General features: G+C 42.1%; 1 protein-coding gene across 14 annotated transcripts in view; it reads left to right on the top strand.

The window, feature by feature from the left end:
- Positions 1–19029, top strand: part of AAK1 (AP2 associated kinase 1) — a 184650-nt gene that overhangs the window by 146718 nt on the left and 18903 nt on the right. For 5 of the 14 annotated variants that reach the window (XM_007970351.3, XM_007970350.3, XM_007970352.3 and 2 more), the window contains 4 exons: positions 12508–12609; positions 14362–14463; positions 16145–16255; positions 18215–18325. The exons of 3 other annotated variants lie outside the window; for them this stretch is intronic. In XM_007970351.3, the coding sequence (XP_007968542.3) occupies positions 12508–12609; positions 14362–14463; positions 16145–16255; positions 18215–18325 (426 nt within the window). The remainder of the gene's footprint in view (positions 1–12507; positions 12610–14361; positions 14464–16144; positions 16256–18214; positions 18326–19029) is intronic. 6 more of the 14 variants (XM_007970356.3, XM_007970354.3, XM_007970358.3 and 3 more) reach the window with 4 other exon arrangements.

Below are 19029 nucleotides of genomic sequence, written 5' to 3'. Positions count from 1 at the left end.
CCTCTGCCCCTACCTGAAAAACCTTCTGGGCTCGGATCTTCATCAGTGAAGTGCATTGGACTGCAGGAGTTTCAATGTCTCTTGTAGTCCACCATATCTCAATTTTAAGTATCAGTCTAAAAAGTAGAAAGTGGTTGGTGTGTTCTGACGGAAAGAACTTTTGGAACAGTGACTGGATGCTTCCCATTTGGAGTTCAAGTTGCCAAAACTTTTCCTTCCAGCCTTCCTCCCCTACTCTTTTTGGTGGGAGGAGTGATGTGGGAAAGAGTGGCCGTCCTTTCTCTTATCTGTCAGTCTCTTCACAAAAGCAAATTGTTCCAGCTCCTTAGAAGCAGTTGACAGCTGTTTTGCTTCTGATCATTTTTTCTTTTTTCCCATTGTTGCCCCTGCCAACTCTTGACCTTGAACTGATAGGACTGGCTTGGTTCTTTTTCTCTCCCAAAATATTAAAGGTATTTGATTGCTTGCTTCAAGATTGGAGTGATTGCGATGTTCATATCCTTTACCAAGTCTTCCCACCATCACTTACTAAGACAGACTGCAGCTAGGGCACCAAGACAGTTTTTGATTTTTATTTTTAGACAAATTTGTTTACCCCTCTAAGGAGAAGCAAACACTTGCCTTGATCAGGTGGTACTCTATAACTGTATAGCTTACTGGAGCTAGATGTAGCTTAAAAATATCAAAAACCACTAAGGAATGATTCAATACAGGGTAGTTTAAAGGAAGAAAGGAATGAAATAGAGGCGCTTTCTTCCTTTGCACTTTTCAGGTATGCCTGGCAGTACTTGGACAAGTTCATTTTGAACAGAAGGTTAGAAAAGTGTGGGCTGTAAACTCCAGCTGGGGCTGACTGTCTTTTCCTCCCTGTTTTGGTAATCATGGGATCAGACAAGGGAAAGAGGTGATGGAGGCATTCTCGTTTTGACACCCCTTCAGGTTCTTGCTTTGCTGTTGCTTAGGTAGCTCATGGGCTGCAGAAGCCAGGAGGAAGGCGTCTTTGCACAGGGCAGAGGATGAGGGCCCTCAGGCAAATAACTGTCCTGTGCAGCTGTCACAGGAGTCCTCTGGATCAGGGTTGAAGAGCCAGGCACATGCCCCAGGTGGCTCAGGAAATCGGCTCCAGCTTGTGGAAATGCATCTGGGGCCACCAGAGCCAGCTGACTGCCATCCTGGCTGCCTTCTTGTCTTCTTTCCTGTCTCCTGGTTCTCCATGCTTGTTTCATCCCTGTGGATTCCTGCTGAAATGTTACTGGTATACACTTTAATACCAATTAAGCCAAGACCTCTCTTGGGTTTCAGTGAAAAGATCAACTAAAATGAGACATTTTAATAGAGAACTCCAGGAGTGTGCTATTTACTTTCCGCTCTGTCAGACTGGACTCATCTGTTGAATACGTAAGTTAGACAGTTAACTCTTCTGTGTGCTGGCGAATTCTCACATCACTGATGGGGCATAAAATCCAGGCTGCTTAGTGCAACCTGCAAGGCCCTAAGTGGTGTGGCCCTCGCCTGCCCCTCTAATCTCAGCTGATAGCGCTCTTCCTCTCCATCTTGTCTTTCCTCCAACAAGCTGAGCTCGTTCCCACCCCAGGGACTTTGCACTTGCTGGTGCTCAGCTTGGAAAGCCTTCCCTTCAGCTTTGTTCCCTTGTGTCATTCGACTTGTGGGTCTCAGTTTAAATGCCGTCTGCTCAGAAGGCCCAGTGTGGTCCAACGGGCACTCCCAGTCACATGCCCAGGCACTTTTTCTTCATAGCCCTTGTCAGGACATAGTCTGTCTTTCCTTATCTTATCACTGTCTGAGGTGGGGCCTCATCTGTCTTATTTACCACCTTTATCAGCTGTGCCAAGGACACTGCCTGTATTCACTCAGTGAGTATTTACAGATCAGACAAATGAATGAAATAAAACCAGAGGCTGGAAGCCTTTAGGTGGCCCCATTGCCCTCCATTTCTATCCCAGCTCCCAGGCACGAGACGACTGGCTCCATAGCCTTCCATCTGCACCTTGCCAACTCCTGGAGAGTCCCCCCACACCCACTCTTTGAGAGTGAATAAAGGAAGACACAGCCCACAGTGTCAGGCAGCTGCCAGCCCCTGGGCTGATGAGAATAGTAGCTAGGCTCAGCAGGTCCTTTAGCCCCGTCCTTTCACGGTGTCCTGCAGAATTGTGCTAAGTATATTATATTACCCACGGTGGCTTTGACTATTCTGCTTATTTTAACATTCAGCCTCTAGCACATTCAGTTACACAGCTTCTATATCAAGGCCACTGCATCCTTTTTTAACATTTTTAAATACTGAGTGAGGAAAGGGCTCAGGGTTCCGTGTCTCTGGAACCTGGGGAAACTACAAATTTGGTTTTACCCTGCAAAAAGCAAGCAGTCTGTCACACCACCAGCCCACTATGGACACCAGTCAGGTTTTTTGCCTGGTTTTCTTTCTTTGTTTTGTATACATATTCATCTACTCTCAGCTATACTGATGATAAGAATCATGAGAGGCTGGGTGTGGTGGCTCACACCTGTAATCCCAGCACTTTGGGAGGTCGAGGCGGGTGGATCACCTGAGGTCAGGAGTTCGAAACCAGCCTGACCAATATGATGAAATCCCTGTCTCTACAAAAAATAAAAAAATTAGCCAGGCATGGTGGCATGCGCCTGTAGTCCCAGGTACTCGGGAGACTGAGGAGAATTGCTTGAACCCTGGAGGAGGAGTTTCCAGTGAGCTGAGATCACACTACTCCACTGTAGCCTGGGTGACAGAGCAAGACTCTGTCTCAAAAAAAAAAAAAAAAAAAAAAGAATTGGCCAGGCGTGGTAGCTCACACCTGTAATCCTAGCACTCTGGGAGGACGAGGCGGGTGGATCAGAGCTCTGAGGTCAGGAGTTCAAGGCCAACCTGGCCAACATGGTGGGACCCCGTCTCTACTAAAAATACAAAAATTAGCTGGGCATGGTGGTGGGCACCTGTAGTGCCAACCACTCAGGAGGCTGAAGCAGAAGAATTGCTTGAACCCGAGAGGCAGAGATTGGAGTGAGCCAAGATTGCGCCACTGCACTCCAGCCTGGGTGACAGAGCAAGACTCCATCTCACACACAAAAAAAAGACTCATGGACTCTCAGTCTCCTGAAGACCGTGCCTTTCAATGACTTTTAACATTTTTATTTTATACTTTTAAAATGATCACATACAAGTACCTTTGATCTTACAGATACTGGGGAGTGGTAGGTGGTAATGTCAAGTAACGCCCTCATTGTGTGGGTGAGGAAGTGAGGCCTTAGTGTTGTTCTGACTGTGCTGGGCCACACATTCCTTCTCTTGCCCACAGTCCCCAAACGGTGGATGTTTCTTTTATCTTTGGGACAGTTCCTAGATCAATAAAGCCTTTGACCAGAGAGCTAAATTCAAGGCTTTGGGAAATACAAAAATAGATTTGAAACTGTTAGACCTGAGTTCTAGCCATTAGTGGCTAGGTGATTGTGGTCAAATCACTTAAATTGTGCGTTCTTATCCTTAAAATTGGCAATACTGAAACCTACCTCATGGGGTGTTCTCAAGGTTTAGATGAAATCATATATTTGAAATTTCTGTGTGAATTTTAAATTACTATAAAGATGGGAAATGCTGTTTCCACTTTGGTTCTACATCCCTATTCCCAATGGGGCAGTCCTAGTTATCATAAAGTGATATTTTTCTCTTGTTGAAATTAAACTTGCTCTTATGACCCTTAACTTTTACACAACTGAGAGCCATTAAAATAGATTTCCTGGATACAGTGATTGTCAAACTATGGGTAAAGGGCACTGGATAATTGTAGGTTGGTTCGCTGGTTTGTTTTAAGGAACGCTTTTATTTTTCAAAGCACTATAAAACCGATTTTCTTAGAAGGTCTGGAATATGAAAATCATAGCCATGAACATTTGTATGCTTACAAAGCTGCCAAATGATGCGTGGCTAGTGAGTGTTTCATTGATGCTCAAATGCTGCTTGTCCATTTATTTGCCTTCTGTATGCATTAGGAAACAGATAAGCTACAAGTAGTACCAGCGTTTTAAAATATGGTAGAAAAGAGGCTGGGCCAGGCTTATGCCTATAATCTCAGCACTTTGCGGGACCAAAGCGAAAGGATCACTTGAGCCCCGGAGTTTGAGACCAGCCTGGGCAACATGGTGAGACCCTGTCTCTAAAAAAAAAAAAAAAGAAAAAAATGTTTTAAATTAGCCAGGCGTAGTGGTGCATGCTTGTAGTCCTAGCTACTTGGGAGGCTGAGGCAGGAGGATCCCTTGAGCCCAGAAGTTTGAGGCTGCAATCAGCTATGATCACACCACTGCACTCCAGCCTGGGTATGACAGAGCGAGACCCTGTCTCTCAAAAAATGTGTGTGTGTGTATGTACACACACATAGATATATATTAGAAAGATTGAGGAATTTTCTCTGAAAATTGGGGACAATATTTTTAAATCATTCTTTAAATTGTAGTAAAATGTACGTAATGAGATTTACCATTTTAACCATTTCTAAGTGTACAGTTCAGTGGCATTAAGTACATTCTTATTGTTTTGCAGCCATCACTACCATCCATCCACCCACCTTTTTTCATCTTGCAAAACTGAAACTCTGTACCCATTAAACAACAACTCTCTGTTTTCCCTTCTTCCCAGCCCCTGGCAACCGTCACTCTATTTTCTGTATCTATGAATTTGACTACTCTAGGAACCGAATATAAGTGGAATCATACAGTATTTGTCCTTTTGTGACTGGCTTATTTCACTTAGCATCGTATCCTTAAGGTTCATTCATGTTGTAGCATATGTCAGAATTTCCTTCCTTTCTCAGGCTAATAGTCCATTGTATGTATATACCACATTTTCTTTCTCCTTTCCTCTGTTAATCGGCACTTGGATTGCTTCCATCTTTTGTCTTTTGTGAGTGACGCGGCTGTGAACATTGAGTGTACAAATATCTCTTCCAGATCCTGCTTTCAATTCTCTTGGGTATATACCCGGAAATGGAATTGCTGGATCATATGCTAATTCTACTTTTAACTTTTTGAGGACCACTGTTTCCCATAGAGGCTGCCTCATTTTACATCCCCACCAACAATGCACAAGGATTTGAGGAAACGATTTTTATAACAACTCTGCAGTACTGATCTCGGTTTTCCACAGACTAAGCAAGAAGGCATTCATTGCCCCATCAGTGCTGCTTCTTAGAATTAAAATCTTTTTTTTAAAAAAGTGCCTCTTGGTTTATGGCACTTCATCATCTCTTGAGAAGTTAAGCAAGAGAAGCTGTGTTTTCTCAATGGTTTGTCATCAAGACGGGCATTCTTCTCATAACTTTTGGCCTGGCATCTTCCTCATTTCCAACTGCAGTCTCGTGATACTGAGAAGTCCAAGGTTGGTCATAGTATGTGTTTTTACTCTGGAAAGCTTATCTTTCTGCAGATTTAATTCTCTAAAATGAACTTGGAATGGGGCATGATGTTGGACTTTTGCTTCCAACTTGCAGATATCACAAATGGTTTCTCAATGCTAAGAACTCTTTAGAGTGACTAGATTTCGTTTTATTTTATTTCTTTTTTAGGGTGACTAGAGTTTTAAAACATCATCTCTCATCATGAGACTTCAGGGCTTACACCCCAAGTCAGACAGAACATAGATTTCAAAGCCACAAGGCTGGAGCAGCTGCGTCCTCTTTTTTGGTGGGGCTCGTGTTCGGCCCTTCCGTGTCTGTCCGTTCAGCCTGTTCTGCTCCTCCTGGTCATATTCTTAACTAGAGTCAGAATGGGCCTTGAGCAAGCCCTTGGTTTTATTAGCCTGTATAAGTAGGTACCTGTCCTCTTTTTTTTTTTTTTTCCCGAGATGGAGTCTCGCTCTGTCGCCCAGGCTGGAGTGCAGTGGTGCGATCTCAGCTCACTGCAACCTCCGCTTCCTGGCTTCAAGCAATTCTCCTGCCTCAGCCCCCCGAGTAGCTCGGATTACAGGCATGCACCACCACACCTGGCTAATTTTTGTATTTTTCGTAGAGATTGTGTTTCACCATGCTGGCCGGGCTGGTCTCGAACTCCTGACCTCAGGTGATCCACCTACTTCAGTGTCCCAAAGCGCTGGGATTACAGGGGTGAGCCCCAGAGCCAGCATCTCTTTTGATATTTTAAGAGAGGGACTGGACATGGTGGCTTACTCCTGTAATCCCAGCACTTTGGGAGGCTGAGATGGGTGGATCACTTGAGGCCAGGAGTTTGAGACAAGACTGGGTAACATACAGGGACCCCAATTTTTCAAAAAAAAGAAAAAGTTTTAAGTTAGCCAGGCATGGTGGCATACATCTGTAGTTCCAGTTACTTGGAGGCTGAGGTAGGAGTGCTGGGATTACAAGCATGAGCCACTCCGCCTGGCCAGTTTATCTTCATTTTGTCAATAAGAGAACTTCAATCTAGAGAGAGTAAGAGATTTGCCCAAAGTACTACACACACTTAGTGCAGAACAGGTCTCCTGTTTCTTAGTACCTTGTCTATCTCTCTGTTAGACCATCCTGCCTCATCCCCACCTTTCACTTTATTCTAACAGTTCTGCTTATTCTGTTCTCACCCAAGGCACTTGAGTAAAATATGGAACTTGACCCATATTCACTACCGTAATCACAGGCACCTGTGGCCTAGTGAGCCCTAGGCCCATCTAGTCCTCTTACTTAAAAGAGATGTTAATCCCCTTTTATGTACCAAACGCTTTATTTATACACACGCATTCATTCTGATAAATACACCCTTTTAATCCCAACAACACTTTAAAGTAGTTCTTAATCTGTTTACAGCTGAGAAAATTGCTTAGAAAAATCAGGCAACTTAAATTCAGGCTCTTTTGCTCTTTATTTTTTGGGATTTTGCAGGCCCCAGCTAAAATCCCAAAAATGTATAGTATCACAATAAAAGGTAAAAATAAATCAATAAAATGATACTCTCTATCTTTTTTTATAACTTCTACTTATATTCGAGATTTAGGGGATACGTGTGCATGTTTGTTACCTGGGTACATAGCATGATGCTGAGGTTTGGGGTACAATTGATCTCATCACCCAGGTACTGAACATTGTACCCGATAGTTATTCAACCCTTGTTCACCTCCCTCAGACACACACACACGCGCACGCACATGCACACACACACATTTAGAGTCTGGAGTCAGTTCTAAAAATATCAGAGTAAGCCTAATGCAAAACTTGGCTGAGCGCAGCGGCTCACACCTGTAATTCCAGCACTTTGGATCACCTGAGGTCAGGAGTTTGAGACCAGCCTGGCCAACATGGCGAAACCCATCTCTAATAAAAATAAGAAAAATTAGCTGGGTGTGGTGGCAGGCGCCTATAATCCCAGCTACTCGGGAGGCTGAGACAGGAGAATCGCTTGAACCCAGGAAGTGGAGGTTGCAGTGAGCCGAGATCGTGCCATTGCACTCCAGCCTGGGCAACAAGAGCGAAACTCCATCTCAAAAACAAAACAAAACAAACCAAACAAACAAAAACTAATGCAAAACTGTACCATTTTCTTCTCTTCAGAATTGTCCACTGCTTTTCACAAACATTTCTTAGGAAGATTAAATCATTTCTAAAATACAATTTATAAATAATTTGGGGGTTTTGTTGGTCTGTCCCCTTAAATAATTGAGAATAACAGTGTCGGTCTTTGTACATTTCAGGTGTGAACTGTCCCAGAAGAAAAGCTTTTGCCTTTGCAGCCAAAGAAGCTACTTCTCATAACTCATGGGGAAAAAAGATCTTTGTTCATTAGATAGCACTAAGTCACGATATGCTGATGTGAAGTTTGATGTTTTTGGATCTTAAGAAACACTTCTACAGTTTCCTACATTCACCACTCTCTTCTCTGTGCTGTTCTTCTCCATGCAGTTCTTCATCATGATACTTGGCTTCAGTGTGTTTCTATTAAACCGTAAGAGAAAGGACAGAATTTATAAAACAAAGGATATCAGGGCCAGCCCTTGATGCAGATGGAAGGCCTCCAGGCTCCATGAGTTACAGACTGTCAGCATCCTATAGCCTTTCTTACGCCTCCCATTATATCCTTTTCTCAAGTTCTTCATTTACAATGGCCAAAAATGACCAGTAATAGCTTTAGATGTGACCTCTCCTAAGAGTCCTTTTGTTTTTAAGCAATCAAAACTTTAGTTAAACCAGAAGAATTAATCTCTAGTGTGGTCAAATATCTGAGTCTTAGTATCAGCTAGCTAGCTCTCTTGCTTACTTGCTGTGAGATCTTTGGCAAGTTACCTTAACTTTCTGGAGCTGGTTTCTTCATTTATAAATGAGAAGGCTGAATTACATAAGATGTGAGGTTCTTTCCAGTACTAACCTGTCTGATAACATTACCATTGTCCCTGGGACCATGTCTATGTGAAGACTCATATTCCTTTATTGATGGAGATAGGCAGACCCCTAGACAGATACAGAGAGAACTTCAAAGACAAGTCCAGGCTCTACCATGTCTAATCTGTGACTTTGGGCAGGTCACACATTCTCATAGTCTCTGATCTTCATTCTGTTAAACTGTATTAGTATTCTCAAACCCAGGGGTTTTTGAATAATGAATGAAAATATTTGATATTAAGCTCTACAAATGTAAGTGATGTCCGTCATTGTGATGGCACCTGAAGGCCCACTGAGTCACTGGGAACCTTCCCTCCCTGTGAGAATCCTGGGAGTCCAAGTAGCTTTTTGCACAGCTGTCCACCTTACATAGACGTGGCCTGTGCTCTCACTCCCAGCTTTGTACCTGGTATTGTTCTGTCTGCAGCTCCTCCCTCCGACATTTCTTGTATTTGAGTATTCCCAAGCAGCCGTGACCATACAAGTTATCTATGTGAATAGCCTGTTACTTTGAGGTTTGGTCACAAAACAAGCCTCCCTAAATTAGGCAGTTTACACTATTCTGTCTTGCCACACAACACGTGTACACTCATGTACTTCTTTACCTTCCCACATGCTTTTTTGCTCATGACTTATAAAAATATTAGATTCTTGAGCCAGGTTCAGTGGCTTATACCTGTAATGTCAGCAACTCAGGAGGCTGAGACAGGAGGATTAACTGAGGCCAGGAGCTCAAGACTGTCCTGGGCAGCATAGCGAGACCCCATCTCTAATAAAATGAAAAATAAAAAAAATTAACCAAGCATGGTGGTACATGCCTGTAGCCCTAGCTTCTCAGAAGGCTGTGGCAGGAGAATCTTTTGAGCCCAGGAGTTCGAGGCTGCAGTGAGCTGTGATCGTTCCATAGCCCGGGTGACAGAGCGCTATCCTCCTATCTCTTTAAAAAAAAAGAAAAAGAAAAAAAAAAAAAAAAAAAGGCTGGGCTCAGTGACTTCAGTGACTCACACCTGTAATCCTAGCACTTTGGGAGGCCAGGGTGGGTGGATCACCTGAGGTCAGGAGTTCGAGACCTGCTTGGCCATCATAGTGAAACCCTATCCCTGCTAAAAATACAAAAATTAGCTGAGTGTGGTGGTGCACACTCATAATCCCAGTTACTGGAGACTGAGGCAGGAGAATCGCTTGAACATGGGAGGGGGAGGTTGCAGTGAGCTGAAATTGTGCCATTGCACTCCAGCCTGGGTGACAAGAGTGAAACTCCATCTCAGAAAAAAAGAAAAGAAAAGAGGGAGATTCTTCTGCAACTCCTGTTCTTTCCACCTCCCCAGTCAAGCCAAAAGGCATAGATGTGGCAGGGCATCTGAGGGGAAACCAAGAACTGGGATACAAAGGTTCATAAGACCCTTCCCTACCTTCAGTCATGTTTAAGGGCTGCAAGAGAATTGAGTGCAGGATGCTCCAGAAGATTCCTGATGCGGCAGGAAGGTGGGGAAAAGCTTAGAGGAGATGGTATTGAGTGACAAGTACAAAAAAGTAGGGGGAGGCATCTCCATTTTACAGATGAAGAGATAATGTCAGAAGGTTAAGGAACTGTGCCAGAGTCACAACATGTCACCAGAGAGGCTAGAATTCAGAATCTGAAAGAATGCTAGCCTGAGGTTTTGCATCAAGATAAACTGCTGTATGAAAGACAAGCAAGTAATTTTGGGTCTTTACTTTTTATCCATTGCTTTCCAAGATTGCAAATATGTAAGTGCTAAGTTAAAAGAAGCAAATAATTTCATTTTTTTAAGTGACAGTTTTTTGAGGAGAGAGGAATGAAGCAAAAACTAGTGTTTGGAACAATGCAAAGTTAGACTTTTTAGGAAAACCATCTTATTTTTACCAGTATGCTGAAAATTATTAGAGATATTTTTCACATCTTATAATATCATATACAGTGTAAGGTTAATGCTAATATAATTATACTTGTGTACTTGGTTAGTGCCCTGTGAGGGTTTTTTCCTGCAACTGAAAAGCTTCCTTTTTTCTTCCTTCTTTTTTTTGTTTTTATTTATTTATTGTTTTATTTTATTTTTTTGAGACAGAGTCTCACTCTGTCACCCAGGCTGCAGTGCAATGGCACAATCTTGGCTCACTGCAGCCTCCGCCTCCTGAGTTCAAGCAGTTCTCCTGCCTCAGCCTCCTGAGTAGCTGGGACTTCAGGCACGTGCCACCATGCCTGGCTAATTTTTGTATTTTTAGTAGAGGCCCCGGGGTTTCGCCATGTTGGTCAGGCTGGGACTATAGGCATGCACTACCACACCCGGCTAATTTTTGTATTTTAAGTAGAGACGTGGATTTCCCCATGTTGGCCAGGCTGGTCTTGAACTCCTGTCCTCAGGTGATCCATCCACCTCGGCCTCCCAAAGTGCTGGGATTACAGGCGTGAGCCACTGCGCCCAGCTGTCCTTCCTTTTTTTTAAAATACAAACGAGGTATAAATGAGAAATGTAGCTTAATGTCATTTAATTCAAAGCTACCTACATTCCATAGACTCCAGAGATGGTGAATTGGCTTTACATGTAAGTCTTTTTCTGCAGTGTGTTAATTATACTAAAGCAAATTATCTTGCCAAGATTCTGAAATCCATTCTTTTGTTTGACCTGTGTAGTTACAGATCACCTAAACTGAAGATCACCTAAAATTTGGTTCCTGTTTTTCCATGAATATCAATTTATTTCTTGCTTATCTCAATTCCCAAATGGCCTAGAAGAATACAGATTTATTACAACGTTATATACACGTTCTTGGACTTTAAGTCACTTCTTTTTCTCAAACTAACATTTTAATTTTAGTTATCTTAATGACATTTCCATGGTTTAAAAGAACATTGTTGACATGCCTTTAATTGGGCAAGTTACAGAATTTATGTGATCTAAGTCTCCTCTTAACAGGAAATATGAGCTCTAAATTCCCTTCCTCCTGTAAGATTCTATGATTCATTATTTTGTTTCAAGTTAATGCTTTACCTTTAATAGCTTGAAGGTAAATAGAGGGTTCTTGATGGATCAGGGCTAGAAGAATCATTTTAAGTTACCAGGTGTGACAAGTCTGGTGGCTCTGGCGTCCTTTTATTTCTTGGCCAGAAGACATCAAGAGTAATCCATTTTCGGCTTAAGTGAATTTTGTGAGATTTGACCATGGAATAATATGACTGCCAGCATGTCACAGGTGCACAGCTGGCAGACAATAAATGATCGTTGAAGTCAACTTAGGTGTGGTTGAATTGATTGTCTTGGTGAGTTATAAACTGTTTCTAAATAAAGTCCCCCCCAACCCCCCAAAAGAGAGAGAGATTCAAAACTAAGCCCAGGAAGGAAAATGAACGTACAAATATTTATATGCAGATGTTTATGGCAGCTTTATTTTTCCTAGCTTAAAAACTGGAAACAACCAAATGTTTATCAGTTGGTGAATGGATCAACAAAGTGTGGTACAGCCATACAATGGAACAGGACCCAGCAGAAAAACAGAGCAAACTATTGATACTTGCAACCACACAGATGAATTTCATCTCAAAGGCATTATGCCACAGGAAGGAAACCACACACTCAAAAGACTACATACTCTATGGTTCCACTTCCTGGAAATTCTTTAAAAGGCAAAGCTGTAGGGACAGAAAGCAGATCTGTAAAATGTTACCAGGGTCTGTGGTGAGAGGAAGGCACTGACTGTAAAGGGGTATGAAGGAATTTTCTCAGGTTTTGGAAATGTTCTGTATCATTTCAGTGGTAATGATATGAATGTATACATTTGTCCAAACTAACCACATTGTACACTTAAAATGGGTGACTTTTATTATATGCAAATTACACCTCAGATAAAAACAAGCAGACACAGCCAGGGCAGCATCTTGAATGCCTTACAAAGTGACTACTTCACTTGAGGAAGTAATCATTTTTAAACTTCCAATTTTGAAAGCCTGTTGTTAAGATGTTAATAGCATTAATTTTTATGGTGAATCTATACCAAATATTAACCCCCCTAAAATGTGTTTGCTTAGAGAATAGTGAATGATCCACTGGCTTTAATATCTCATTACATTTTTGCTTTCTTTTTGTCTCTCTGCCCAACGTAGAAAAACTAATTGAGGGACTCAAATCTCCTGACACTTCTCTTCTGCTCCCTGACCTCTTGCCTATGACAGATCCTTTTGGTAGCACTTCCGATGCTGTAATTGGTAAAGTCATCATCTCTGTTTCTTCAGTCATGCATGATATGTGTGCCTGTTTCAAGAATGACAAGTACCTAGTTAACCAGTCCCCAGGGAATAGCCCTGCCACCCCAGAAGCCAAAGCTATTTAATCTCACTTGTATCACTCCAAATGAAGTGTTTTCCCTGCTTTTCAGGGGTACAGCATCTATTTTTTTGCCTTTCTTAATACCTTAAGATTTCTAAAGTGGATCTCTTATGAATGAGGAGGAATGTGAAAAGTTTCACATGTAGTTAGAAAAACTTTAAAAAGTTGGTTTCTAACTAGACTTTACCTTTGCTGAACTTAATGAAATTTAGCAGATTCTTTTTATTTTTTTATTTATTTTTATTTTTATTTTTTTGAGACAGAGTTTCGCTCTTGTTGCCCAGGCTGGAGTGCAGTGGCTTGATATCGGCTCACTGCAACCTCTGCCTCCCAGGTTCAAGCGATTCTCCTGCCTCAGCCTCCCGAGGCTTGCACCACCACGCCCAGCTACTTTTTATATTTTTAATAGAGACAGGGTTTCTCCATGTTGGTCAGGCTGGTCTCAAACTCCCGACCTCAGGTGATCCACCCACCTCAGCCTCCCAAAGTGCTGGGATTATAGGGGTAAGCCACCATGCCCAGCCCAGATTCTTCTTTAGAAGGCCCATGTACATCCAGCTGCAGTGGGACCAGCCTGGGAAACATAGGAAGACCCTATCTCTACAAAAAAAAATTGTTAATGAGCCAGGTTTGGGGGTGCACACCTGTGCTACCAGCTCTTTGGGAGGCTGAGACAGAAGATCGCTTTGAACCAGGGGGTTTGAGGCTGAAGTGAGCCCTTATCATGCCACTGCCCACCAGCTTAGGTGACAGAGACCCATCTTAAACAAAATTTTAAAAATTTTATAAGGTCCGTGTATATACCAAGTATCAGTAACTGAGAAAACATTTTGCCCACTGGTTAAGCCCCATAAATAGAATCCAGGGCAGGGGCTTTGTCTGCTTCCTGTCTCACATTTCCCTGTGTTCCAACAGCAAAGCAGGCCAAATTTGCAAAATGTTCAAGGCCCCTGTACTTCAGGAGGTTCCAATCATGAGACACCTAATAATGCCTTTGGGCAGAAAGTCCTAGAACTCAGAAGTGCCATGACCTTGCATAGAGGTAGGCCTGCAGCTGAGGGGTGTCACATGGTGTAAAAGGCCTCCCAGCTACATCCTGGGATGGGGTTTGAGATGGATTAATGGCCTTCACATGGCACAGAGGATATTTGTCCCCAGGTTTATCCCTTAATAAAAGCAAAATTACCAGAAAAAATTAAGGTGCCTTTCAACCCATCTCTTCTGACATGGAAGAGGTTTGCTGAGCGGCTTATGTTCCGAATTTGTTTATGAGAACTGATCATCAGTGAGACTGGCCGCAGTGTTTCGCCTTGCACACGCATGCTCAGTGAAGCCTAGACATTCAGAGCAGCAGAAATAAAGGAACTTACTGTTCTTTCCACCTTGCCTGAGACTGGCATTTTAGAGACCTGTTAAAAGAAAGCCTTCACACGGCTGGGTGCTGTGGCTCACGCTTGCAATCCCAGGACTTTGGGAGGCCAAGGTGGGAGAGATCGCTTGAGCTCAGGAGCGAGACACCATCTCAAAAAATGAGAATTTGAAAAAAGAAGAAAGCTTCACAGAATTTCCTAAAGAAACTTCTGACTCCCTTTCCCTTACCCTTTCCTCTTCTTAATGCTCTGTTACGAAAGAAAAAGCTGACGTTGCTGTTGAGAGTCTCATCCCAGGACTGGAGCCCCCAGTTCCCCAGCGCCTCCCATCTCAGACGGAATCTGTGGCCTCGAATCGCACAGGTCAGTCAGGGGTCTCTGCAGCTGCAGGGACTGGTCGGTGCGGTGAACCTCTGAGCCAGTCTTTTCACGTGACCCGGTCGACCCCGGGCTTCTTTTGCAGCCCAGGTACTTCCTCCTGAAATGGACACACTGAATTGTTACGGCCCCAGCTTCTAGATGTTGAGGGATATATTTCCTTGCTAAAGAACTGAGTACTTTTTGGAGCCATGTTCTCTGTGGAGTAATCTCTGGGCTTTCTCTGGTTACAGTATTTCTTTATTCAAGATTCTTTTCACTGGTGGCGGGATCCCTCTATGTCCTTAATTAAAGAACTCCACTGAGCTGTAAGGACACCCTTAACCCTCCAGATTGCTGTGCATCTTTCCAGTCTACCAATGTCAGTGATGGCCATGGAGCTCATCTTCTATATATTGATGTTCTGTTCCCAGCATAGTGCTTTAATCTTGTATAGGTAATTTGCTGTTAAATTGTAGGCAAACTTGAAGTCTTCCCTAGATCTAATATTGCTTGTACCCTGATTTCAAAATTCAGTCTTACAGTCTTAATAGAATTTCTTAACTGCCCACAAATACAGATTTGGTAACCTTTTTTTTATTTTTGGGTCCATAATTCCCTTGATAAAAGTATCTGGTTTTCAAACTTGGATAGAAACAGTTAGAAGCCTAGGAAACGTGTGGATAAATTCATGCAGGTGAAAAAAAAAATACCTCCAAAGACAATATGATTTATTTTCCTTGTCCTCATTTGAATGTTTTCTCCTAGAAAACTTTCTCAGAAAACAATCCCTGTGTTAAAATGCTTAAACTCAGGCCGGGTGTGGTGGCTCACACCTGTAATCCCAGCGCTTTGGGAGACTGAGGTGGGCGGATCACTTGAGGTTGGGAGTTTGAGACCAGCCTGACCAACATGGAGAAACCCCGTCTCCACTAAAAATACAAAATTAGCTGGGTGTGGTGGCACATGCCTGTAATCCCAGCTACTCGAGAGGCTGAGGCAGGAGAATCACTTGAACCCAGAGGCAGAGGTTGCGGTGAGCCAAGATCGCCCCACTGCACTCCAGCCTGGGGGACAGAGCCAGACTGCATCTCAAAAAAAAAAAAAAAAACTTTGAGTTTTTGTCTTGGTTTTCTGAAATCAAAATCATGTTCAAAGGGCCAATTTCAATGTAAAGAATACTAGTAAGAGGCATTGTGCGTGGGAACCTGGTTCTAGAAGGTACTGTTTAATCTTGTCGCATTCTGCTAATAATAAGCCAGTGGCAACCCTCTCCTAAACAGTTTGGATACTTCGTCCTATGGTAACTTCTTTCAGTGAGTGTTTAGGGAAACTTTAAGTGAAAGTCTAATTGTAAATTTTTTTCTCCCAAATGGCATTCACTAAGAACTGAGGTGCTAAAGTTAGCTCAGCATCCAAATCACAGACCTGTTTAACCAGCAACCTCTGAGCAAAAAATTATCCTCTATTTCTATATTAATGTTAAGAGGAATCTAGAAAGACATGTTTCTGTAGATGAAAATCCAGAAGGCTTCACAGATTTCTTTTGGTTTTCTTTGTCCCACTTTGGCTTGTATGTGTAATGTGTAAATGCAGTAACTTAAAGGCTAAGATCTAATCTCATGATATTGTTGTGTGTGCCACTTAATGCCATCACTGACCTGGGATGCTGTGAATCTGGACTCAGATTCTCTCACCGGGGAAGATTCCCTGCTTGATTGTTCTCTGCTCTCTAACCCTACTACTGACCTTCTGGAAGAGTTTGCCCCCACAGCAATCTCTGCTCCAGTCCATAAAGGTAAATACTTTCTTCTTCTCAGGCCCACATGTGTCCTTAGAGGGGAAAGAACTAAACAACTTTTGAGAGTTTTTCTTATCAAAAGTCTTTACTAGTGAAGTTTTAAAACTACCTCCTTATATGGAAAACTTGAGTTTGTACTCCTACATACTGTGTTATAATACCTCTCAGTGAGAATATTTGCTAAGACTTAGACAATAGGCCAGGTATGGTAGCTCAGGCCTGCAATCCCAGCACTTTGGGAGGCTGAGGTGGGAGGATCACTTGAGCCCAGGAATTTGAGACCAGCCTGGACAACATACAGAGTCTCAGTCTCTACAAAAAAATTTTTTAATTAGCCAGCCATGGCAGCATGCACCGATGGTACCAGCTTCTTGGGAGGCTGAGGTAAGATGATTGCTTGAGGCCAGGAGGGCAAAGCTACAGTGAGCCATGATTATACCACTACACTCCAGCCTGGGCAGCAGAGCAAGACTGTGTCTTAAAAAAAAAAAAAAATAACAGACAGGTACTAAAAATAAATAAAATTAAATCTAAAAAAAGACCTAGACAACAGATTGGTGAAAGTGTTGCTTTCTGGCAAGAACATAGAATGCAGATATTCCATGTTACCTTTAAAAGCTAGGTACCTTTGCAATCAATTCAAGTAGATGGTTGAAGTGACTATCTACTATCTGCTTATAATGATCAATATGATGCTTGTTGGCCTTAGATGTAAAATGGTTTTATCATATCTGATTCAAAGTTATTGCGTAGTGATGACTGCAATAAAGAAATAAGCATCTTTCCTCAAAAGTCAGTCCTGTAAGTTTGAACTTGTAGAAGTTCACCTTCAAGTCATGATTGGTTACTGGATTTCTCTGTCTAATCTACCATTTTCATTTTTTAGTCTTGGGTTAATAGTGGTCTGAAATCCTGCTGGACAGAGGTAGCTTGAATCAGATTCTATTCAATGAGTAGTTTGTGACAGTATCAGGCTCAATGCCTGGCTTACTTTGTTACTGAACTTTCTGTGATTGGGTAGGGAAAATAGTCTTCTGGAAAGAGAAAATGCGTAGAAAAAGAAGAGCTTAAGTCCCTTCAGGAGAAAATTCAAGAAGGAAGACTCCCCAGGATGACTAAAAATAATCACCCCTGTGGTTTGCAATGGTAATAGCTGAGTTTTTGTTTTTACCCCTGATAACATTAAAATGATTATGTTTTTATAGATTATGTAGAGGGAAGTTACCTATTTAGACAGTGATGTCTGGCAGGAGTGTGTCAGCAGCAATGTAGAATTACAGAGAAGCATCATTTGCAGAATAGGTGCTCAGCTAGCACTTGCTTGCGGGTAGGATAGCTTTAATTAGAATGGAGAAGACCATTCTAACAAACCTTCTACTTGAGGCCTCGGTATGTGTAATCTTGTGCCTCAGCATTCCCTGAGGCATCTGAGTTGTTTCAATGTCTTTTTTTCCCAGTCACAGTGCAGTGAGTCCTTCCAGCAGTATTTTGTTTGCCTTGTATACATACAGTGGTTACTTCTTAGAGAGCCACCAATTCTCTTCCTCCTCCCCCGCCTCCCCCGCTGTCCCGGTTTTGAGTTTTTCAAATATTGTTAGGCCTCTGTTCCCCCAGTGAAGACAAGTGACTTATTCCTATGCCTTTGTGGATTAGTGACATTGAGGAGATACCTCACAATAATTATAATTAATGGCTTATAAATCTTAGAATTCTTCCAAGAACCCTTCTCCCTAATCATTTATAAAAGTCTTAACATGACCAACTCTAAAGCATTTTTTTCTATATCTCTGTATTTTCCAGTTTTGCTACTTTTATTTCAACTCAGAAAGATGAGTACTTTCACCTTTGGAAATAACAGGGCTGTACAGTTGAGATCTTTGTGCCTCTTTCGCATTCTCTCATTTGCTAATCTCTACCTCTGTTGTTTCTGCTTGTGTACTTGCATTCTGTATTAAGCTGCAGAAGATAGTAATCTCATCTCAGGTTTTGATGTCCCTGAGGGCTCGGACAAGGTGGCTGAAGATGAGTTTGACCCTATTCCTGTATTGATAACCAAAAACCCACAAGGTAAGAAAAAGGATGGGGAAAAGAGAAGAGCTTGGCCTCAGTTCTCTTCAAAATAGTCATGCACCTAATCTGCAAGGGGGAAGAAAAGCATCAACATTTAATGAAGGACATTGGGAGTAAGCATTGTAGGCTGGACCAGTATGGATAGATAGAGATAGGTATCTTTAAAGTTTGACCATGGTGTTTATTTAGAGAGAAGTATTTAACAGTTGGCCAAAAGTTAGTTTTTACCATGAAGCTAAAAGCAAAATGATCTTCAGTCAGTGAAAACCTGAAGGTATATATCAAAAGCACATCACATTTTTTATCATGATTAGAATAATCAGTAATAAATATTTTTCCCAAAGAGATTAACAGCTGTGTTTTGGTATCATTCACATCTTTCTGACATTCATGGAGCATCCTTTTTCAACTTTGATGGATGAAAATCATTTGAACATGCCATAAAACACTAAACTGCCATAGGACCATCTATTTATTTTTTAAAGCATGTTCGTATTGCAGTATCTTAATAACTAGTTTCTCCCCAAAGCAAAAATTATTGATTTTTATTTTGTCAAAGGGAAATGGCTTGATATTATCAGGAAGTTAGTATATAGCCAGCAATTCTCAACCAAAAAAAAGTATTGATTTGAAAATACTTTTGCAAGGACTCTTTGCAAGATGTCCTGCCTATACTGTGGTGTGCACAGAGTGCCTGAGCT

Source organism: Chlorocebus sabaeus, chromosome 14 (assembly GCF_047675955.1).
Source record: "Chlorocebus sabaeus isolate Y175 chromosome 14, mChlSab1.0.hap1, whole genome shotgun sequence".
NCBI lineage: Eukaryota > Metazoa > Chordata > Mammalia > Primates > Cercopithecidae > Chlorocebus > Chlorocebus sabaeus.
Note: the sequence above shows the minus strand (reverse complement) of the source record. Positions and strands in the feature narration are given on the sequence as shown.